At 35.2% G+C, this 25,140-nt stretch overlaps 2 protein-coding genes across 3 annotated transcripts in view; one reads left to right on the top strand and one right to left on the bottom strand.

The window, feature by feature from the left end:
- RARB (retinoic acid receptor, beta) overlaps positions 1-7,549 on the top strand; it is a 163,512-nt gene extending 155,963 nt beyond the window's left edge. For both annotated transcript variants that reach the window (XM_008580298.1, XM_008580300.1), the window contains exons 6-8: positions 3,671-3,875; positions 4,755-4,913; positions 6,791-7,549. In XM_008580298.1, coding sequence (XP_008578520.1) covers positions 3,671-3,875; positions 4,755-4,913; positions 6,791-6,987 — 561 coding nt within the window. In that variant the 3' untranslated portion in view covers positions 6,988-7,549. The remainder of the gene's footprint in view (positions 1-3,670; positions 3,876-4,754; positions 4,914-6,790) is intronic.
- A 1,018-nt stretch (positions 7,550-8,567) lies between these two features.
- TOP2B (topoisomerase (DNA) II beta 180kDa) overlaps positions 8,568-25,140 on the bottom strand; it is a 44,975-nt gene continuing 28,402 nt past the window's right edge. Inside the window, exons 25-35 of the mRNA XM_008580297.1 lie at positions 24,948-25,103; positions 24,716-24,799; positions 22,453-22,647; positions 20,000-20,144; positions 19,623-19,784; positions 17,997-18,198; positions 16,743-16,822; positions 15,371-15,481; positions 12,558-12,683; positions 10,469-10,563; positions 8,568-9,063 (exon numbers count right to left, since the gene is read on the bottom strand). Coding sequence (XP_008578519.1) covers positions 8,896-9,063; positions 10,469-10,563; positions 12,558-12,683; positions 15,371-15,481; positions 16,743-16,822; positions 17,997-18,198; positions 19,623-19,784; positions 20,000-20,144; positions 22,453-22,647; positions 24,716-24,799; positions 24,948-25,103 — 1,524 coding nt within the window. The 3' untranslated portion in view covers positions 8,568-8,895. The remainder of the gene's footprint in view (positions 9,064-10,468; positions 10,564-12,557; positions 12,684-15,370; positions 15,482-16,742; positions 16,823-17,996; positions 18,199-19,622; positions 19,785-19,999; positions 20,145-22,452; positions 22,648-24,715; positions 24,800-24,947; positions 25,104-25,140) is intronic.

Genomic DNA, 25,140 nt, shown 5'->3' with positions numbered 1-25,140 from the left:
AGGTGCACGGTTGTCTTTGCTGAAGGCAGGAAGAGAGGGTTCTTTTCACCCTGAGGAGGATCAATTTTGACCATCAACAGGAGCTTTATGTTGTCCTGCAGGGTCCTCTTTGGGTAAGTCAGCCTTGTCTAGGTTATTTTTTACCCATCTTGTGGGGCCTGTGTGCTGGTCTTTTTAGATAAGATACCCCCTTTCAAACAAAGATGTTTTAATCCTGGAGAAGAACTTGGTGGTTGCTACCAGCATTTGACTTTAGTGTGACAAAATGAAAGTATTGGTTTTTCTCCAGAGGCAGGACCAGCTGAAAGCTGTAAGGAGGGTGCGTGCTGCATGCTGGGCCTGTCCCATTTCAGGGCTGGGGCGGGTCAGGGGTCAGGGGTCAGGGGATGGAAGCTCCTTAGATAAAAGAAGACATTGAGTAGTCAGTCTTCTCAGGCATTCCTCTCTGGATGTACCATTTTATATTTGGTTTGAGTTTTGAACTTTCTAGAGAGAAAGGCAACAGGACAGATGTAGTTTTAATGTTTCATCGGGATCCAAATATTTTCCAGGTTCTGAGGAAGAAAACCCTTTAGAATAGAGTAGTTAGAGGGTTTGTGTGCTGTAGTTTGGACTTGGGTTTCTAAGTGAGTTGTTTTCTGTTCCTTTCTAACAATCCCCAGATTCTTTTACTCTTGCAGGGACAGATCTTGCGTACTCATGTCTTAGAAGCATGCTAAAGCTGCAAAGACTTATTTAGTACCTATTTGATTCCAGACTAGAAACATGTCTGCAGATTTTAAGCCCATAAATGTTGAGCATACTAACTTTGACGTCACATGATAACTCCCTGCATAGGCAGTATTTCCTCATGTTTCTCCAGGTATAGTTGAAGGAATATCAGGCTGGGGATTGGAAGACCTGTGTTCTAGCCTCTGGCACCATTGTTTGTGTGATCTTGGGCAGTGCACTTTACCTCCCAGGGCTTTCAGGGGAAATGTAAGGCTTATGCACAGTGACCTTTGAGTTTCTTTCTTGCTCTGACATTGGGAATGGCTGCTTACCCCATCAGCTACATAGATGAAATGAAACAGGTCAGCCAATTGGGGAGCCAGAGGAAATGGCTGGGCTGGCTCAGAGAAGTCCTTGGGCAAATATCTGAGAGGTGAAAAGAATCACCCATCCCATGAAGAGAAATCATTGTGATGTTTTGGTAACCACTCATGTCCACGATCAGGTGCTTTCCAGCTCATGGTGCCACTTGATCATACAATAGGAACATTAAGAACTTTGAGGACATGTCCTGATTTAGAAATTTCAACTGCCTCAACCCATGTGTATTAGTCTGTTTCTGTTGCTTATAATTAAATACCCGAAACTGGTAATTTATAAAGAAATAAAATGTATTTCTTACAGTTTGGGAGGTTGGGAAGTCCATAATCCAAGGAGTGCATCCAGTGAGGGCCTTCTCCTGTGTGGGAATACTCCACAGCAAGACAGAGAGCTAACCTCCTCACTTGCTCTCCTTTTAAGGCCATGAGAACCATGCCCATTACTCCATGAACAGATCAGTCCATTCACAAGGGCAGTCCTCACAATCTAATCACCTCTCAAAGGCCCCACCTTTCAAATACCATAATGGAATTTCCCACCCTCTTAACACTGTTACAGTGGAGCTTGAGTTTTCAACACATGAACTTTTAGGGGACTCATTTGACACACAGCACCATATAATGTGAGGTTTCTATTTCCGGGCCATATGCTGTGTGCTTTTGTATACCAGGTAGGCCACCAGTAGCCGTGCAGGTTGTGTGCTGGGGACAAATGAGGCTGATATCCAAATCAGTACTGGGCCAGAGGGCTTCTAACCTTAGAGAGGTGTCTGGGTTTGTATATTGGCATGAAAAGAGAATGAGGCAGCTATGGAGCAATGGTTAAGGGCACAGACTCTGGAAACAGATAGCTTCAATTAAATCATGCTACCTAGTAATAGTGTGACCTAGGATAAGCTATATGGTTTTGTTTGCCCATCTGTAAAATGGGGAAATAGTACTGCTTACCTCACGGGTTGATACAAGAAGTAATACCTTAAAGTGCTTAGCATCAGACCTGGCATATAGTAGGTGGTCAGTAAAACATTAGCTACTATTATATGTCAGGGATGAGGAGTGTTAATCCTTAACCCTTCCCTTCGGGTTCTAACCAATAAGACCCTAGAGTCAGACTTTTGTACTGCAAGAGTTCCCACACCCTCACTCTACAGGGCTTCCTGGTACCTTCCTCCATGTTCACACTGGAGTCCTGTGCATAGGAGGAGGGCAGGCTCCTGGCTCATTGTCTTTTTGGAGATTCAGAGAACACCAGAGCAAGGACACATGAGCAACAGTCCTACCCCTGGTTAATGTGGTCCAGAGGATATGAGGCTCTTGCTCATCACATCTGCTGGTCAAATAGGACAGTCTGCCCCATGGACAGTGTCCTTGCTCCAAGCCACCAGCAAAGGCTTACCCTAACAATGGGAAAGATTTGATAGAAGTTCTTGTTTTAGGAGCCCTAGTGGGAATATGGGCAGGGTGGAGTAGGCTTTACTATAAGGTGTTCTCTCATAAGGTGGGGGCTTGGATCTTCCTCAGAGGGGCACTCCTCTCTGCATATGGCCTTGCAACAGGAAGAATGCAGACCTTTCTGATCACATCTGTCCGGCCCGAGGTTGACACTTAGGTGGACATTCATGGGGGCTTACACCCAGTGAAATAGCACCAGCATCTGGAAAAAACTCCCAGCTCCCTCATCCTACTGGATTTTTCACTTCTCTCCATGTGGGATTAACTTCTGTCTGTGCTTCAAGCAGCTCTGAGGCTTTCCCAGAGAGAAAAGTTGAGTATGGAAACCTGGTCAGCAGAGACCCTTTACGTTGTTGGTGCAGAAAAGTGGTTCTGGGTGGGTAAGTGCTCTGGAATGCATGAAGCCCCTTAGCAACAATTAGCATCAGTAGGACAGTGGGAACATGATACAGGTTTGGCTATACACAGAAGCAAGGCATTTTTGAGTTTATTATGCTCTTGAGTGGGGCCTACAGGCACAGTGCAGTAAGCAGGAATCTCCTTGGTTGCAGACACCCCAGAGTGGCCAGCAGGGTTATGTATCAAAGGCACATGGGGTGGGCCATTTCTGAGCCTTAAATTCCTCATCTGTAAAATAAGAATAAAATCCACTTTACTGAGTCGTTTGAAAGACTGAATATAGTGTATATACAACACTTGATATACACTAGGCATTGAGTAAATGGTAGATATTGTCTGTTTAATTTTGATAGTCTGTATGCTCTGTAAAAAAAAATGTAATAGAATCATATTCATCACCTGTCACAGTGTCTGGGACATAAGTAGGTACTCAGTAAATGTTTATTTGAATCAAATGGTGAACTACTTTTAACATAAAGATATTTCTCAGAATTTCTTGTGTCCTATTTATTATTCCTTAAATAACTTCAGTCCCTGTGTTTTGACTTCTGTAGTCTTTTAATGAAAAAGCTGGAGAAGACATTCAACATCTGAAAGGGGGCACAGTGCCCATGTGATACAAGAGCTCCTTGGAAATCTTCACATTATTTCCTGCTTACATTTGATTGATGCTCTCAGGACAGGCTGGCTTAGATGATCCATCAAATATGGCTCTTTTTTTCTTCCAGATTCTTAGAATTTGTACCAGGTATACCCCAGAACAAGACACCATGACCTTTTCAGATGGCCTTACCCTAAATCGAACTCAGATGCACAATGCTGGATTTGGTCCTCTGACTGACCTTGTGTTCACCTTTGCCAACCAGCTCCTGCCTTTGGAAATGGATGACACAGAAACAGGCCTTCTCAGTGCCATCTGCTTAATCTGTGGAGGTATACCAATTACCTAGAAAACCCTTTCGAGATTCCATGAAGAACAACTCGTAATTTATGGGAAATTCCTTATCTACATTTTGGAGTTATTTTGCATGGGAAAAGACATGTAAATAAAGCCAGACATACATGGCTTTATTTTATTGTATGAGGGTACTTCAAAAAGTTCATGGAAAAATTCATAGCATCTTCTATTTTTCCACAAACTTCTTGAAGTACATTCATATATTTACATATTGTTATAAATTAATAATAATTATATTATTGGGATCCTTCTTTGAAATAAATGCAAAAATGCTATTTCTCTGTCACAAGTATTTTTTTTAAGGCAGAATCAGACTATATTGTCAAATAAATTGCCTAGGGACATTTTAATGATGACCCAAGGGACTTATATGTGCTGCTTGTTAACAGCTGGGAATACAAGTTATCCCAACCCTTGGAGAAATTGGATAAATATGGCTTTCTTCTTTGTAGTGACCCCTAGTGGCTCACAGGAGGCTGACTCGTAAGTGGCTAAAAAGTAATGGTTTTAATTAAGGGGCACATTTAACTTGGTTTTATAACCATCCTGTCCAAGGTTTGTTTCAATTCAGTTCAGTAGTGACACCTTCTGGTCATGAGAGGTAATTCTTGCCCTGGGACAAAAGCAACCCGCCATCAAAATGAGCTTTAGACAAGTATCGTTGCTTAAAGCAATTGCACATACCTTGAAATTTGTACATGTGATTGAATTATCAAATTAATGAAGCCATAATATAGTAGGAACAAGGAAACAAAGAAGAGTGGAAATAGGCAGAAATCCTCTAGCCTGGGAAGTGCATAACCCTTTCTGTCCTGATGATACTAATTGTTTAATACTTTATTCCTGGTATCTAGACCGCCAGGACCTTGAGGAACCAACAAAAGTAGATAAGCTACAAGAACCATTGCTGGAAGCACTAAAAATTTATATCAGAAAAAGACGACCCAGCAAGCCTCACATGTTTCCAAAGATCTTAATGAAAATCACAGATCTCCGTAGCATCAGTGCTAAAGGTATGTCATTAGGCTTTGAGCTGTAGTCATGAAATGGACCCTTACTCGGTTATGTTTTTTTTATTTGTTTGTTTTTACCCCATGTTTTAATTCAGGATGCATAACAGCTTTTTTTTTTTTTTTTTTTTTTTTTTTTGGAACTCACTTTTCATTGAAATCAAAAGGAATTAAATTAAATAGTACTACTCCTTTGAAAAAGTAGGAAAGAAAAATCTTAAATCTTACCCTACTCAATGATCTTAATAGATGATTAAGAGCTTTAAAATTCAGATGACTGATTAGAAAAACATTGTTTTCGAGAAAATGTACTATATGACAGGCTTTTTAATTTTCTAGTTTTATACATTTCATTCCAGCTTTTCACACATCTCTGGTTTATGTAAACTTAACTCATTTTTCCTGAACATCCAAACCTCAAGAAAAATGAATAATACGGTAATTGTTATTGGTTAAGTTTCTCTCTCAATCATTGTAGCCATTGCTCTCTTGTGTACAGGCAGATTTACATCTGCACACTTCTCAGCAAAGGAATGCTTCCCTTCCTGAGAGGTATAAATATTCTTTGCCTGGTGATTTTCAGTTCATGTGGCAACTCAAGCAATTACAGAAGTGCCTAGAGCCATATCACAGTTGAGTGTTAGAGTGGGGTTTTTCTATGTAGAGAGACAACTCAGCAGCTATCCCTGGTACCAAATGTGCTATTATTTATTATTCTCCTTTCCCATTATCGTACTCTGTCCCTGAAGACCTTGGTGAACCAAAGAACAAACTCTACATTTCAGAAATTGCTTAAAAGCATAGTGAACTTGTTTGACAAGGAGTCTCAGTTCTCAAGCCCCTTCTAAGAGGTTTTTTCAGACATTCTAAATTCATCCCTAGCATGGGATTAAGAGTAGAAGCAAACAGCAGATACCAGTGCTTGAGCAATGTAATTATGAATATGATATCTTTGATTTTTAAAAGGTGAGGCTGTTTAACTTAATACTGTCAATACTATAGGTAGCTAGACCAGTGATATCTAATAGAATGTACCATGAGTATGGAAATATCCTATAATCTGTACTGTCTAATACAGTAGCCACTAGCCACATGAGGTTCTCAAGCGCTTAAAATGTGGCTAATACAATTGAGGTACTGTTTTTTTAATTGTATTTAACTAGCCACATGTGGCTGGTGGCTACTGTATTGGACACTGCAGTGCTAGGTCAAGTTGTTGATCATCACTGCACATTTATTACTCAAGTCACTTTCTCCAATTTTGGGTAACTGGTATTCTTTCAACTGGCTCATTTTCAAGATATACTCTTTCTGGTCTTTTATTAGGAATCTCTCTTTGTAAATTATGTTGTCTCCTGAAGACAACTGAGGCATGGAACTATCAAATTTAAATATGTCACCACATCTTTGCTGCTTTTCCATAAAGTAAAAATGTTTTAATGTTGTAAAATTAGAATAGCCTCTGTGAGGAATTGTTTGCACAATTTTCTGCTATCAAGAGGAGCACTGGTATCAGTTGTTGCTTCCATAAAAGATGAATGAAGTTCTATCAAATAATAAAAAAGACCCTCTATTTAATATACTGTGCCCCAGAACTGGTTAAGAACCTGATCTGATTCTGACTTCACAGTACACTAACATGATTTTTGATGGATGCAATTCCCATTCTAAATACATTTATGTTTATATTTATGAGAGCTACAGTAACAAGTGGACTCTTCAACAAAGATAAAAGCCATTTGATATCTACATTTTATAACTCATTCATAAGCAAGAGTAAGTCTGAGGAAACATCCTTGTTATAACAGAGGAAAGTTGGTCCCTGGTTATCCAACTTAATTCCTTACCTTAACCAGATTTCTATTATCTCTTTTTAAAAGGTGCAGAACGTGTAATTACCTTGAAAATGGAAATTCCTGGATCAATGCCACCTCTCATTCAGGAAATGCTGGAGAATTCCGAAGGACATGAACCCTTGACCCCAAGTTCAAGTGGGAACACAGCAGAGCACAGTCCCAGCATCTCACCCAGCTCAGTGGAAAACAGTGGGGTCAGTCAGTCACCACTGGTGCAATAAGACATTTTCTAGCTACTTCAGACATTCCTCAGTACCTTCAGTTCCGGGATTTAAAATGCAAGAAAAAACATTTTTACTGCTGCTTAGTTTTTGGACTGAAAATACGTTAAAATTCAAGGAGGACCAAGACATTTTCATATGTATCTATCTATCTATATATATATAGATATATATAGATATATATACTCTTCACTGTGTAACTTACCTAGAAATACAAACTTTTCAAATTCTAAAAATCAGCCATTTCATGCAACCAGAAACTAGTTAAAAGCTTCTGTTTTCCTATTTGAACATTCAAGATTGCATGGCAAAGACCGAGTCAAAATGATTTACCCCAGTTAAGTTTCTGAAGACTTTGTACATACAGAAGTATGGCTCCGTTCTTTCTATACTGTATGTTTGGTGCTTTCCTTTTGTCTTGCATACTCAAAATAACCAAGACACCAAGGTTATGAAAGACTACTGTACATGTCCACCTAAGAAAGGTTCAAAAAAATAATTGCTGGGCCAGCCCCGTGGCTCACTCAGGAGAGTGTGGCACTGGGAGCACCAAGGCCGCAGGTTCGGATCCTAAATAGGGATGGCCGGTGCGCTCACTGGCTGAGCGTGGTGCGGGCCACATCGTGCCGAGGGTTGTGATCCCCTTACCAGTCAGAAAAAAAAAAAAAAAATTGCTTTCATGGAATAATCAAGACATCAATCTAATGAAACAGGACTATCGTACAGTATGACAAGACTAAAGATATTCTAATTTAGTTAGTATGGAAGCTTGTCCTTGCTCTTTTTGATGCTCTCAAACTGCCTCTTTTATTTCATGTTGCCCAGTAAAAGTATACAAATTCACTACACTAGCAGAAGAGAATTCTGTATCAATGTAACTGCCAGTTCAGTTAATCAGAAGTCATTATTTGTTCAATTGTTAATGTCACTTTAAATTAAAAGAAGTGGTTTATTACTTGTTTAATGACATAACTACACAGAAAAAAACAAAAAACAAAAAAGATACTACATTTTTACAAAAATTATAGCCTCCAAGGCAGAAACACTTCTCAGTGTTAATAAGTTTTTGTTTACCTGTTCACAAGCCATTAGGGAAATTTCATGGGATAAGTAGCAGGCTGGTCTACCACTTAGACCATGTAACTAACTATAGTGTTCTTCCTGATTCATGCCTGATATTGGGATTTTTTTCCAGCCTTCTTGATGCCAAGGGGCTAACATCAACTCCCAAAGGCAAGGGCATAGAATCTGCCTCCTTTGACCTTGTTCAATCAATCACTATGAAGCAGAGTGAAAGCTGTGGTAGAGTGGTTAACAGATACAAGTGTCAGTTTCTTAGTTCTCATTTAAGCACTAGTGGGATTTTTTTTTTTTTTTTTTTTTTTTTTATATATTAGCAAGTCTGTGATGTACTTTCACTGGCTCTGTTTGTACATTGAGATTGTTTAACAATGCTTTCTATGTTCATATACTGTTTACCTTTTTTCCATGGAGTCTCCTGGCAAAGAATAAAATATATTTATTTTAAAGGTGTGTGGGAACTTTTACTCCACTTTCATCTTTAATAAAGAGACAGAGAACACGGTTCCATTTTTAATGTTTAAATTTCATTTCAAAAAGCAGGTCTTTAGTCTGCAACCATGACAATTAATTAAAATCTGTGCTAATGCACGGCAGTCTATTACAATTCTACAAGCCAGTCAGACAGTACATGACATTTCAATGAGTAAAAAAGAGCATAAAACTGTATGTGTAAGAACAAAATGTTAAAAGGCCTACCACAATAATAAAAAACCATCAATTACATCATCACATTAAAATAAGCCAGATGTACAAAAGTCTGAGACAGAGACGACAAAGAGACAACACAGGTATTTGTTGAAAAATGTTTCTGTGCTCTTTGGGCACTTAATTAAACATTGCAAAATCAACATCTTCTTCTTCATCAGACTCTGCAAAATATTTTATTTCTTTCCTAGCCCGCCCGGTCCGTGGCAGAGAAGGTGGTTCAGAAGTGAAGTCTGAGGGGAAGATGTCCACATCTGAATCCTGATCAAAAGAAGTTTTCTTCGGTTTCTAGACATTTTAAAAAAGAGAGAAAAAAAAATAGATTTAAAAGCCCAAAGTTTAAAAAAGGAAAAAAAAAAAACACTAATGTTAAGAACTTAGAATTATTCCCTACACTTTCATTTACAAGGTACTATAAATAATGGTACTTTTAAAATAAGAATTATAATGCTAACTTAAGTGTAAGACTAGTTACCTAATCATTTTTTGGAAGTAAAAATATTAGATACAATAATTTGCCACCTTGGGGGTCTTGTATTTACCAAGTTATAGCCTCAAAAATGCAACATCATTATTATTTCTGAAATTATATATTACCCAACAAGTATGCACAATGCCGATATTAGTAAAAGTTCAAGTTCTCCTATTTGTAAGTACATATCAAGAATTCAGGCAGGAAAACAAGACTCATGCACAGTGTATAGTACATACTATATGTATTTATAAAAATGCAGAGACGAGTTACCAGGGTAGACCAGAGGCATGGAAGATGACTAGATGGAAGAGGTCAGTTTGGAAAGCAGCATAAAGCTGTAATAATCTATGCTTAGTATTTTTAAGTTTCAATAGGAAAAGAAAAAAAGGGGGGGGGGCAGCTGATGTCATTGATTTACCTAAAGAGAAAGAGTATATTTCTAGAGAAGGATCAGACTAACTAGGAAAAATAGCCATAGTCAAATATTAAAACAAAAACAAAAACTAGCCCTGGCCAAATTAATCCTAGTTTAAAAGAAACAGTCTTCAATATGAAAAATAACACAGTAGTTCCCCCTTATCTGCAGTTTTGCTTTCTGTGGTTTTAGTTATCTGTATTCAACCATGGTCTGAAAATATTATAGTATTTTGAGAGAGAGAGTGTGCCCGTATTCACGTAACTTTCATTATACTGAACTTAGGCGTAACTTTCAGTTTACTGTTATAATAGTTCTATTTTATTAGCAGTTATTGTTAATCTCTTACTGTAACTAACTTATAAATTAAACTTTATCATAGGTGTGCATGTATAGGAAAAAACATAGTATCTATATAGGGTTTGGTACTATCTGCAGTTTCAGGCATCCACTGGGGGTCTTGGACCATATCCTCCAAGGATAAGGGGCAACTATTGTATTTTTGACTCAAGACTATCTCTAATATCTTTAGACTATTTCTTTAGTCTAATATTCATAGCATATAACTACTACAGCTCAGTGGATCAAATGAAAGACTATGTAGGTTAATTCTTAGTACACTGTTATCCAAGAAATAGTCCTAATTATATAAATTTATACTTGGATAATTCTTTGACCATATATAAGGCCCTATTGATAACAGATGCTAGGTTTAAAGCTATTACAAGACACTGTAGTAATAAGCAAACTAAGTTATAGATCACCTTCAAAAAACCATGCACTAAAAAGATACTCCTGATTACCTTGCTTGCTGTTTTGGATGTTTTCCTGCCAGGGTTATAATCACCTTCATTTTCAGAGCCAGATGCTTTCCTTTTCTTTGCCCCTCGGCCTTTACCTTAAAATGATACAAAAGATTTTTTTCTCCCAAGGGTAAGTACAATATAAAAAGATAAATGCCAAAACATTATAGTTTACATCTTTGGCATGCCCAATCAACGGGGCACTGCAATCTTTGGCAGCATGATTTCAATTCTGGAGTTGACATGACTAAAGAGGATTTCACAAATACATTTAAACTAGTGGGAAAGTTCCAGAGACAAATAAATTTTAATAACCAAGACCCTGATACAGAAAACATTTGCATTTTGTATACATGGTCCTTGGGCCTGAAATTACATGTGATGAAAAAATATTTTTTTTAATTTCCAATTTGTCATGGGCCAGTAGTACTTTTAAAAGTACAATAAAACACAAATTACTAAAAAAGTAATTACATGCTTTTTTATTAACACCAAATTATTACAATGTTAAGTTTAAAATGCTTATTCTCAATTTTACTTATCACAGACTAGTAACAACCATCTTCAGATCCCACTTTGAATATCATACTCTTAGAATAAAACACCCAGGATTAATCATGAAGTAATTTTTCAAATCCATATTCCTTCTCAGACCTAGACTCACCACATGCAGCAGTTTTTTCACCTACCAAACCTCTTATTCTCATCATTGGAAGAGAAAGAGAAAAAGGTAAGATTTAACTGGTAGCCAAATGTTCTCCACCCCACAATGATGCCAATGAAAGAGAAAATAGAAATTGCAATTCTAACTCTTAAATATTCCTTGAGAGCTATGATCTACTAGATTGTACTAGTGAGAAAAGAAATCCTAAATGATCTCAGGATCTGTCACATTTGATCAAATGACTCCATGGAATAGCACTTTTGAATTTATAAAGGTTTCAAACCATGCATACCTTAAGTACTGATCTCCCCAGTCACTACGATTCTTTCCCACCCTCCTATTCTCCCTGTTTCCCTGTAGGTCTGTAGATCCTTATCCCAACCACCCCCCCCCTTTTTTTTTAAATTATTTTTATTTTGTCAATATACAATGTAGTTGATTATTATGTCCCATCACCGAAACCTCCCTCCCTCCTCCCTCTCCCCCCTCCCACCTCCAACCACCCCTTTTAAGAAGTAAAATAAACACACTGATCACAGTATTCTTCAGCTGAATAAAAAGCTGAGCAGTTATACTCAGAGCATATCATGTCTTACATGTATATTTTTCAAAGTATTTTTAAGGGCTTTCCAAATTCTGGAACCAAAGAGGAGGTGCCAGGGAGACCAATTGGTACTGGTTTCTTTGCATGGTCCTGACTACAGCTATTTCATTTCTCAGATGATCTCGTATAACTTCGTATAATGTATGCTAGTTGATTATTATGTCCCATCACCGAAACCTCCCTCCCTCCTCCCTCTCCCCCCTCCCACCTCCAACCACCCCTTTTAAGAAGTAAAATAAACACACTGATCACAGTATTCTTCAGCTGAATAAAAAGCTGAGCAGTTATACTCAGAGCATATCATGTCTTACATGTATATTTTTCAAAGTATTTTTAAGGGCTTTCCAAATTCTGGAACCAAAGAGGAGGTGCCAGGGAGACCAATTGGTACTGGTTTCTTTGCATGGTCCTGACTACAGCTATTTCATTTCTCAGATGATCAAAAAGTTCTCATCTAAAAGTCCTAGATCTAGCCCACTCCACTGAATATTATGCTTTAGTTAGTGTGGAGTCCTAATCTGCCCTTTTAACAACAACTTCCAGTAAGTGGGCTACCGGGAGTCCTTGAACCATTCTTAGGTATTCTTACTTAACTTTGTTGAGTCTCCATTTTTTGATTTGTGAAACAAAGTGACTGGACTAAATTGCTATACTTCCTTTGGACTCTAACTCTGCACTGATTCTTAGACATACTGCTTATTGAGGACTAAAGCAATTTAAAACAAAATAGGCACCGAGCCTTTCTAAATTCAATAAAGTAGAAGAAACAAAATCTTTTCCACATGGCATATGTTAAAGAGTTATACAAAGATAATCCTCACCTTTTGGTGTTGTAGTCTTCTTTGGAATGCCAAATTCTGAATCTGAGTCGGAGTTTACAGTCTCTACTACTTTTTTCTGTTTGGGGGTTCTCTTGGGCTTAGGAGCTGTATCCAAAGATGGTTTTCCTATTAAGCAAATTTCCATTTCACAGGTCAATCTAATATACTTACCAACAAATCAAGTTGAAGTAAGTTCTATAACAATGGAATTTCTTACTGCTAACAAACTGAGTAGCCTTAAATAATGAAATGGTTTTTCTGTACTTGATGCCAATGTAAAGGCAAACGATTTCTCACAGATGACAAATGCATTTAACTATGCACAGCTTGCTTTTAGATAATTCAATTGAGATATTTTAAGCAAGGGCCATTAAAATGAATTAAGTAGTAACTTTTAAATATAATACAGTCATAACAAAAAATTAGCAGATCTGAATATTAATTATAAACCAAGTATAACCACAGGTATAAAAAAGTTAGGCTCTAACTTTTTACATGTTTTTGAGAAAAAAATTTTTTTATGGGATCCTCAAGTACAATGAATAGAAACCAACTCACTTCCATTCAAAAGTTGAAATCCAGACTTGACACTTTTATGTGAGAAGAAATATGAAAATCCCAGATAAGTAGACAGTAGACACAAGGCCTTTGCTTTGTTGAATTTTGTTTTAAAAATAAACCTTGGTTTTCAGCTTCATCTGCGATTTCTATGAAAACTAATAAATCACTTTTTACTTGTGTAATTAATAAAATCTAATTTGGAAAAAAATGTATTGTATGAATCGAATCCAAATTAACTGCAGACTTTTCTATTAAAAATAAAATTAAAAAAAAAACAAAAACATGCTGATTCTATGGAAAATATATTTCCAGTCTCAATTTGAGGTGCTAGAGAGAAGGCTCCTCATTATCCAACAGCAGGAGGAGCCCTAGCTCATTAGGGCAGTGGCAGCCAGAGACTTTGTGGCTTTTCACCCATCTGAGTCCTCATGACTAAATCTACCACAAGAGCCATATATATTACAGCTTCTAGAAAAAGTACAGGCTTGACATACCCAGGTATTCTAGGGACTATTTTTCCCCTTTGACAGGGTTTCCAGGCTTGCAGTGTTTCGTGGCACTTTCAGCTTTACCAGGCAAAAAAGGTTAGATATGTAAGTGCTATGGGCTGCCTTTATGCTGTAATCTACTGAAACTACAGAATTTAACTTGTATAACAATATATTTAATTTGGGGTTAACACAGACCAACCCACAGAGGGATATAATGCACCCTCTCTCTGAAATGATATTTTATGGGAATTGGGGGAAGCGTCGAGGAAGACTGAGGGCTTGCTGGGATACTTGAAATCACACCACATAGGCAGTCACCTAATCGACTAACATAAAGCCAGTTCAACCACTGGAAAAACAACCAAACAGGATAGCTGGCATGACAGTGTACCCTTTTAGTTAAATTCTAACTCATTAGGTAAAATATGGGTGAATAGCTAGATGAAGGAAACAGGATGATATGTTTCAAGAAGTAATATAGCACCCAAGTTTTCAGGGTGTTTATAAGATGCTCATATGAAGATGACAAAAAAAAAATGCTTAAAGGGAAATTATAGAGTCTGTCTCAGTTTGGGTTCCTGAGACGCAGACCCTGCCTGATCACAAGACAAAGTTTCAAGTACAAGTATTCATTTGGGAGATGGAAGGAAGGCAGTACAAAAATGAGACAATGAAGAAAGAGCAGCCAGTAATGGATAAACTATCAAGCAAGTCATCTCTCTGGGAGCCTAATCCCATGGGGAATTTTTGCAAAGTAGTGTAAAACACAAATCCCACAGTTAGCTCACCTGAGAGGCAAGGGCACTGAGACGTTTATAGACCAGCTTTCCTCAGTCATTGGTTAAGGGCAGCTGGGAGAATAGGAGTGTTAATATTCTAGCACAATAGCAAAAAAGAAAGTCCTCAGGCAAAGAAATGTAGATGTTGTCCAACGTACACTGAAGTGGTAAGGGCAATGGGATATGGGTGGCTCAACCAGTGTGCTGGCTAGAGAGACTCCTGTAGCCAACCAATTTCTCACCATGGTTCTAGTGCATTCACAATAAGTAGAGACTTTTAAAATTGTTGTCCTGCTACATTCAAATACATGTGTGCCTATAATAGCGTTGTCTGTTGTAAATTTTTAAGGTCCTTGAGGGAACAGCCCATATCACTTATTTACATGTCTGTCCATCTCAATTAGATGTGTTGTTTTAAAATAAGGTATTGTCTTTCAAACACAAAACACTAATACTGACCTCCTTCAAAAAGACCAAGGTACATACCTTAGAGCTAGTAACAGATTCATGAACACCTCAAAGTGTTTTGTGAACAATCTGAGGCTATGAAAAAGAAAGCAGCTAAATGACTCACGAAGAAAAATAGGACCCCAATGGAACTGACCAATCCCTCCACATGAGTTGACACAAGATCAACATAGATAATAGAATCAGACCATTAGCAAGAAAAACAAAATTTTAATCCACTTTACAACTTAACCACCACAAGGGAACTTTACTAGAAAGCTATCTTTAGATATCAATGCATGGGATTATTTTATAATTATAACAGCTTTAAAATGAAGTTTTATAAACATTTTAATAACTCCTTCATATCGCTAGAAAGCAAGAGGGATTCTCCTTTATACACATTTATAGTATGTAACTGTTTAATAGTGAAGTCCTAATGCAAACAGTTTCAAATAATATTAAATTTCTTTTTACATCAACTATCTCCACATGATTTATGCAATGCTTAATACAATTAAGCATAGGTACATACCTTTTTTAGCAGCTACTGTTTTACTTGGAATTTTATCTGTTTGTTTCAGACCAAATGATGGTGAAAAAACAGAAGCAGAATCTTCTTCATTACTGTCAAATTTAGCTGAATCTAAAAGTTGCAAAGATTCATTTTCGTAAAGAGATTCTATAAAGGCCTCTTAATAAACTTTGATTCTTTTAACTGATGACTTCTCTTTAGCTAGATAATTAACCTTACAAGTTTATATTTTATGATCATATAATCCACAATATACAAACAGCTGAAAATAAAAAATATATCAATGTTGTACCTCAAAAATGTTAACTCTGTTGTAAAACAATATAGAAATGCAGAGTAGTGAAAATTAATAGCCCCAAATGCTAATCATTTAAAATTCAGCTAGCTAATTACAAAAATACACATTAATGATTTATCTTTAAATGAGATTATTTTAGTATCTAAACAAATAATACTATTAACCATTTCAGGAATATCAGTAATAATGTTCAAATCTAAAAGAATAGTAAGTATTCATATTTTTAAATCAATAAGTCATTGAAGATTAATTTAAAAGGCATGCAGGCATACCTTCAGTTTACTTACGCATTCAAATTAGTTTAGTTAATTAATCAATTCTTCCCTCCCTCAAACCACAACAGGAACTACTAAAATGGCTACCTGGATGTAAGTAAATTTTATAAGTGTTTTGACATGCTGTCAAAAATGAATATCTATACATACAGAACATGTATCAAACCTAGGTATATCTGTATATATGTGTATTATAAGATGCAAGACAGTGAATCAATTAAGTAGACTTTAAAATTGCACATACACAAAATATAAGAAACAAAATGCATATACCCTAATTTTGTTCCTCTGAAGGTTTTAGTTTCTCAGGTACGAGGGTTTAGTAAAATAAATGTGCACCTATATTGGTTCCCTTATAGCTTTAGAAAATTGTCATATATACACTCACATTGCCATGAAAATCAAATTTCAATCTTCCAAAATTTCTTTTTAAACTTCTTTTCTCTCATTAAAATACTACACACACACACACACACACACACACGCATGCATGCACGCACACACACACACACACATACACACAGTCTCTTTCTCTCTCTCTCTCTCTCTCTCTCGTTAAGCCTGGCCACCGAAATGCTTCCATAATAGTTATTTTGACCAACTGATGGGGAATCACCTCAGAAAAAGTAAGTAAACCTTACTATTTTGAGCAAAATATAAAAAGGTAAGTTTTCTACTCATGAAAAAATCTGAAATTAAATAAAGATCTAACAATTTAGCTAATAATTTATTTTCTCTCCACCACTAAAACATAGCAATAATACAATAAGTAACCAATGAAAAAATTAAATGAGCATACCATCTTCTGACTTCTGAGAGTATGAAGGAAATGAGAAGAGATTCCCAAAATCCTGACTTTTTTTGTCATGCAAAGATTTTCTATTAGAAAGAAAATAAACACCACAAAGAGGATGTAATTTAAATATTTGGTTTCAACACTGATAAATTATATATAATATGTACTGCAGAATTATAATCAAAAACTTTAGTTCTCTCATTTCGTTCTTTTTCTGTTAAAGATAGAGTAAACACTTTTTCTCTCTTATATGCACAAGTATGTACACATACACATAAACCATGGGTACACACGTGCATACAGAAACAAAATAAATCAATGATTTAACATAAAAAATGAAAAGGAACTGAGCAATGATTCAAAGTTATTCAAAATACCATTGAACTAAATTCTATGGTTGATAGAAATAATCATTCCAGAACTTAACATCTGCAAATTATTGGCAAAAACCTAAGGAGAAAGAATCCCCATTATAACAGGCAATAATCCTATTTCTGATCTTGGACTATAGATGGGCAGTTATTTCAGGATCTGGACAAGGCCAATTGTAATAGGTGAGAAAATATTTCTTTAAAAAATCTGAAATATGACTAATGGGTACAAAATTATGCTATCTACCCTAAGTGAATCATTGTACGGTACATGCATGTATTCAAACAACACACTGTACCCATAAGTACATGTAAATGTTAAATTTTTTTTAAAAAAATTTGAAATAGTTCACAAACCTCATATCTTGCATGTTAGTATTCACATTTACCAAAAGCAAGAGAAATAAGTCAAGGCCAAATCTAGGGAAGAAACATAACCCCCCCCTCCAATTCTAAAGATTCAGTAACTTTTCTCAAAACCACGGGTTGTCCAACTATATCCCATGGGCCTGATGCCTATTTTTGTAAATAATGTTTTATTATTAGAACATGGCTACAGTCAATTATTTACATGTTGTGTTTATGGCTGCTTTCTTGCTACAATGGCACATTGAGTAGTAGTGACAGAAACCGTATGGCCGGCAAAACACAAAATATTTACTATTGAGCTCTTCGTGGAAAAAGTTTGCCAATCCAATTTCTCCTCTAAACTGCAACAATAACTATGGGAACAGGTGCAATATTAACAAGATTTACTCCTTTATGAAGAAGACCTTACCTAGAATGATAACAATTTCTTAGAAAGATCTCACTATAAGATCTTTGGCAAATGCCTACAACAACTATCTGTACCATATTACTGAATAGCGGCTGCTTCATTACTTACTCTGGAGTAGATTTTGATTTGCCTGGTGAAAATGTATATTCATCTTTATCTAAGCCATCTGAAGGAACAAATTCATCTTCCCCATCATTTATTATGGGAGATGCTTTAACTTTCAATTCCTCTAAATCATTATTGTCATCATCATCATCAGCATCATCATCCTCCTCTTCTGAGAAATCAAATGTGTACTTAGGTCTTTCAGCTAGGAGAAAAATAAAAGTAAATGTTAAATTCAAATCCTAGCTTTATCCACATGAAATATTATTGATAACACATTTGAAAAATATTCCAGCTATCTCTAAAAACACACGAGAAAAAAAAAAGAGAGAAGAATTAAGAGAATAAAAACCAACATTGGCCTCAGTTACTTGATAGTGTTAACATCTTTCTTACACTTTCCTATAGGATATTACTTCCTATAGGATAATGTTGCATAAGTTAGGAGAGCATAAACTGATGGAACTGGTTGATTAGGATGTTGCTTGTTTTACTTAAATATTTCTCAGAAACACTGAAGAAATAATCAGTATGGCCTTGTCTCACATGGCCACTGTATAAATGACTAGTAATATAAGATTTCCCATTTCTACAATTACAAACGACAAATTTTACAGTTTTTTAAAAAGTGCTAAACTATCTTTTAACCTCTTAGATAAAAACTGCTATCTTCTCTTCAGGGTTAGTTTTACTATGAAATAACAAAGACAATAATTTTTCAGATGAATTAGAAAAGATAGGAGAAATAAGACCTCAATATAATAGCAAAACAATAATTTAACACAATGTATAAAAAGGTACTAATTATGGGAAAAGGCATATTGGTATATTAAAAATCATTTGAATGATACGTAATTTCATTTTGATGTATGGAAAAGCCTAAACACAATTTTGAAACAATTTAATAAATGAATTTTCATGTAACTTAAGTTACTCATGTTAAAGATTCACCTATATTATGATACCTATGTACATTAGGAAAAGAAACCCAATCACTTGGTGATTACAGAACCAAAGAATTTAAGGCCTGACATACAATTAAATATGTATTCTCTAACAATCATATGGTAAAAAACCATAATATTGTAGCATTCATTTAAAAAATTAAGACTTAACAAAATTTGAGTTAATGAATATTCAGAAAGGATCAAATCACATGCTTAACAGCAATATATAAAAGCAAAATGAGATTCTGCAGCCTAACCTTACCACTGCAATTATCTAAAAGAAAGGTATGTGCATGTAATCAGATTCTTAAAGTAGGAGAGAACTTTTCATGATACAAGGGGTAGAAAACAGAGAAAAACAAAACCACAAAGCACTTCTAGTAGATCCATCACTACTGGTACACTACCAAGGTACTTTTTTAGCAATCATCTTCAAATTATGGAGGGAATATAACCCAAACTTTATAATAAAAATCAATAAGAAAACATGATTCACTTTAGAGAAATTTATTTTATGTCCAACTTTGCGAGAAAAGACCATTCCATAAAGCATTTTTTTATCTTTGTAATAGCAACTTCTAAATCGTTTTGTCCTTTAGCAACATTGATAATACCAATAATATCAACTTATAGGTTAAACTATAATATACAGTAAAAATCAATATAAAATTTGTCAAAATACCAGCCGCTCTTCTAAGCAAAGAATCTCTTGGAATAACCACAGGTTCTGTTTCTTCCAAGTCACTTTCTGACTTGGATTCATCATCTGACCAAGGATTCCGTTTCTTCATTTTTTTTGCAGTGGGTTTACCAGATGATGTAGGTGTTTTTCTTACCCTTGTACCTATAAGCAAAGGAACAGCAATAAGATATATATCAATACTTATACAATGTCAGTAAAAATAAAACTGTTACAAAAAAAGTTCATTATGAAATAACAAACGTTCATGAACATTGAAGGCATTACTTCAACTACTAGAAAAAAGCCTAGAAGAATCTAGTAATGCTCTGTACATATAGTTTTTCTCACAAAAAAAGAAAACTGTAATAATTTCTCACCAGGATCCTTTTTCTCCCTTTTGGGTTTGGAACCTTTATTTATAGGAGCTGAAGGGGTCAATGCCTCTTCTCCTGTACCTTCTACCGGTATTCCACTGAATTCTTCATCAAATTCCACTTTTACTGCTGTGGTATCAATATCACCCTACATATTAAAAAAAGATATTAAAAAGATAACCAAACCATGGATAAATATAAAAATGAACACCATATTATTTTAGAGATACAGTTCCAGTCAATAGATGGCTTCTTCATATAAGTTTTAAAAAGAAGTGATTTTGTGGAGGACCTAACAGATGACTTGTATCAGATCATGTTTCATCTTATTTCATTTATCCATAGCAAATGATATTGTTTAAAACTCTAATTTTCTGGTACACTCAATGAGAAGACAGAAGCACCCATAAAAAACAAGAAGGCAGCTTTTGATTATCAAAGGGACTCTCAGACCAATAGCTAAGTATACTAAAAAGTACCTGCAAAATTACAATCTTCATATTATTGAAGCAGAGTAAGCAACACATGTCATGCTCTGCTAGGCACTATAAGGCAAATTCCCAACCCTAAGGCTATAGGGGGGAAAAAAAGAGAGAGAGAGAGAAAGACACACACAAAGACAATTCATTACTATACGAGAAACAGTATAGAGGGAGGTATATCAATGGTACCAGAGAAGGCTCCCTAAAGGAGCCTTTCTGACTGAGTTCTGAAGGAATCAAGTAAGTTTGCCAGATGAGAAGGATGGAGGGAACAGCATATCAGGCAAAAGGCACAAAGGAATGAAACATCACATTATGTTGAAAGAATTAGGTTTTTAAACATAGGAAATACTCTACTAGGATTCACAGAAAGGTAAGAGGAAAGAGTAGCCAGGTGTAGAGGAGTGCAGATGCTAAATCACTGTAAACCAGGAGTTTCTGTCTAGTCAGTGGAGAGTCACTGAAGATTTTTAAGTATTTGTGTAATAATCAGAGTTACTTTTAAGAATTATCTTTCTGGTAGTAAAATACAGGACACAAAGAAATGAAGTGGAGAAAAGTAGAAATCATGATTAAATAACTAAGAGACAGGGAACTAATTAAGAGGACCACTTTAAGTATCTCAGAGAAAACATCGAATTCTAAGGTAGTATCAATGGGGACCAAGATAAAGGGGTGGATTTCGTAATTACTTAGTAGGCAGTCAATAGGATTTAGTCACTGATTAAATGAGAAAACTCCCAAAGTTTTTGGCTGGTTAGTGAAGGCTGATAGCGTCATTAACTGAGACAGGGCACAGAGCAGGTTCTGAAATCAGGATAATGGGTCCAGTTTCAGACATGCTAAGTTTGAGAGGCTTTGGGCAGTCAGGTGGCTGTATGAACTCAGCACTCCTGAAAACATTATAACTTAGGGACATAGATTTAGGAGTCATCAGTGTGAGTGGGAAAAGCTCTGGACACATATGAGGTTACTGGACAGACTATATAAGGTAGAGAAAAGAGTGCTGAGAACTGAACCTGATAAACACTAAGTGAAAAGGAAAGAAGCCATTTTCCTATGGAGAAAGGCAAGTGTGCATGGGTAGGTGAAGCTGTGTGTGGTGGGGAGTCAGTTTATCAGAATAGTACAAGAGAGTGTCTACTGTGGTGTTTAAAATGCCCGTATACTTTAAATATTAGCTCTGTACAGAGAACTCTCCAATCTCTAGCTCTAGCTCTTAGGCTCATTTCCCAAACTCTAATTAGACTGAGCCTATATTCCCAACTACCTGTTGGACATATCTACATATATATATTTCCCTGGGTTCTAAAATCAACCTGTCCAGAAATATTAGCCTCTCCAAGACCATCATACGTCCTGTTTCCTCAGCTCTGAACATCCTTCCTGACATTTCTTTTTTCTAGCTAACTCTAGCCTATCCTGCTTGAGGACAGCTAAGTGTCATATTTTTAAAATCCTCAGTAGCATCTATCAGTGCCAATGACATAGGATGTGAGTAATAATTGTTTAAATAAGAGCAAAAACAAATAAATGAATAGTAAAATATGATAGCTTACTCTGAAAGCCAAATAGACCCCTTTCTGCTATGACTTCCTTAACTGATCATGACATAGAATTAAAGTTTATATTTTTTAAGTTAATATATTCATTCTTTTTTTTTTTCTTGGTCCCAAGATTTTTATTTAGAAGGCTGCTGAGTAGAGTGTTTCTATCTCTCATTTGAAAAACTGAATTACTTAAGTAGCTCTTTACATATATGTGGATCCTTAACCGATATGTTTTCCTTCTATGGATCAACTGCTCTCATAGAAAAAGTGATTTCCTACCACAACTGAAACATATTAGAAACAAAATGAAGCATGATTTAAGCATATGGTAAAATTTTATAAATATATATACATTATATATAATTATATACATATAACTATAGAGGCAGAGTCTACCAATGAGCTAAAACAAGATGTGTCATACCTTCTTCTTCTTCAGCAACTTTTTGCTGGCATCTGCCTTCATAGCTGTAATTTCAGGAATTATCCTTCTCCCATAAGGTGAGGGCATTGTCTCTTCCAACTGAAGTTTCTTCACCTTAGGTTTACCAACTTTACCTTTTATTGCTTTTCCAGACATTCCAGCCATAATATCTTCTCGTTCCTGCGCTTCTACTTTCTGAAGTATAACAGGGGGAAGGGGGAAGGGGAAGGCAGCCATAAACAACTTCTTAGAAAAGACAATCACTACTGTATAAAAAATTGAAACAAATATTCACTCACTAAGGAATAAAGCTTTCCTTTTAACTGATCTAATCCAAAGAAAAATAATGGAAAAAAATAAGGAATTCTAAATCAGAAGAGCTGAGTTGTAATCCCAATTCATCTAGCTAGCTTCTTATTTGTAATACAAAAGGATATTGGTGATTAAATGACTGAATTCGTCCCTTCCAATTCTAGGATCCTATGAGGTATTATGGAATCAAGACCTGTGATGAACTGGTATCATCAGTATGCTAGTACATCACACACAAACAGTTCTGTTAACAAGTATGATGCTATTCTTTTCTATTGCTTTACCCATAATAGAAAATATTTAAAAAATGGTTTATAAACATAAATTAAAGTCAGAAAATATTAAAAATGCCAATATAGTTACATTTAGGTGGTTCTATGTAACAATAAATGAGGATATAATCATAATTAACCCTGTGGTCCCCATCCTACGGATAAGAAAACTGAGACTCTGAGAGGCTGAGTAATTGCTCTTAACAATAATGATATATTTCAAATCCCCTTACCGGCCAGCTGCCAAAATAAATAAATAAATATAAATACACACACACACACACACACACACACACACACATATATATATAAACATAAATATTGTGTGTGTGTGTGTGTGTGTATAATTCCTCTCTAAGCAAGTTATTTAATCTAAGTTTCAGTATCTTTACCTATATAACAGGTTAATATTAACCTCTTTCATTTGTGGTAGTGGTAGAAGTCAATTTGAGGATTACATAGAATACAGTGCCAGTGTATAATATTCAATTAATGATATCATTAGACTTTAAATGACTCAGAGAGACATGAAATTTAAGTCTAAAATTTTTTAGATGTTAAAAAAAAAGTACTGCATGCAGAATTTAAATAAGTTGTCTAGACCTATTTTGCTAATTATCAAATAATAAAATAAATAAGGTGATGAATTAAAAGCGAAGAGTATTTTACACTAGGATTGTTTTGAATGACGATTTTTCATTAGTGAGAAAATTTATAGGCATAATCATAAAAACTTTCCTGTATTTCACTGTAGTAGTCAGTAATCAAATTTAAAGCAATACCAGAATCATTAATATTAATCAGAAACAATAACTTTCCTCTTAATATATACTTGTGTCATTTTTAATGGATATTAATTTTCTAATGCATAATAAAAGCCAGCAGAAAAAAATGTGCCTCAAATTTTTAAAAAATCTAATTAATGAACAATATATGAAAAGCATAAACCAAAGCATACTTATATTGTGGCACTTGAAAGATCATTGATGAAACCTAGAAAAATACCATTGAAAAATTCCAGAAAATCTATTAGGCAACTAATATACCATACTTGTTCTTAAGAGTTCTAATTCTGACTTTGGCCATGAAAATAAAACTAAAGCACGTGGACAATAAATCAATGAAACAACTGAAAAGTAAAAAACAAAAGTAATATCATATGAGTAATAATAAACGGTAGTTTACCTTTTGGTACTCAAAATCAGACGTTCATACTGCTACCATTAATTTAATTCTAATATTTTAAGTGGGCAATTTTAGGAAATTAGAATTCTACTTGAAGAAAACTAGGTTATAACAAAAATGTTGAAATTTCTCTAAGTCTAAAATCAAAGTAGCTATATTAATTATGTATACATATTGGTCTTATCTCTTTTGCAGGAAAACATTAAACTGAATCCATTAGCTAATTTAGATGTCAGTTAAAAAATTTTAACTAATAGAAGGTACCCAAAATTTCATTTATTCTAAATTTCAACTCTATAGCACTTATATTCATCCACATCAGAAATAACTTTTTATAACTTTGTATAACTAGAAGCTCAATTCTCACTCATCTTATAAACATATTAACCCTTAAAAGTTAAAAAAAAAACTCTGAGAGAATTTAATCTAAAAGAATTTCATGTTTGTTTCATAAACATTACTTTTCCAAATAGAAAAATAGAGAATTAACTTACATCCAGTTCTTCAACAAATGCTGCTAAATCTTCTTTCCAAAGATCTGAAGGAGATTTTCTTTTAAGATCGTTGACCTCTCGTCCCTATAATAAAAAAGTAGTACAGTTTAAACATTCAATAATTTTTAAATGTATAAAGGGTAAATCAAAATACTTATTTTTGGAAAAAGAAAAAAAAAAGATGGGTAACACTGAAATAGTTTCAAATTATGTAACCCACAAAAGTTCATACTTTTGAATCTCTCTGTTTAATCAGTTCTTCAACTTTTTCTTTAGTAAGAGACCACAGAGACATATTTAAAATATAATTAAAATCGGGGCCTGAAGGAGTTCCTGAATCAGAGGAACTATCATCATGCTGGTTTGGGGTTTCTTCCTCTTCTGCTGCCTGCAAAAAATAATAAACTTTATATTAAAGCCGTATA

This window comes from Galeopterus variegatus, unplaced genomic scaffold (genome assembly GCF_000696425.1).
Source record: "Galeopterus variegatus unplaced genomic scaffold, G_variegatus-3.0.2 Scaffold2062, whole genome shotgun sequence".
Classification (NCBI taxonomy): Eukaryota; Metazoa; Chordata; class Mammalia; order Dermoptera; family Cynocephalidae; genus Galeopterus; species Galeopterus variegatus.
Note: the sequence above shows the minus strand (reverse complement) of the source record. Positions and strands in the feature narration are given on the sequence as shown.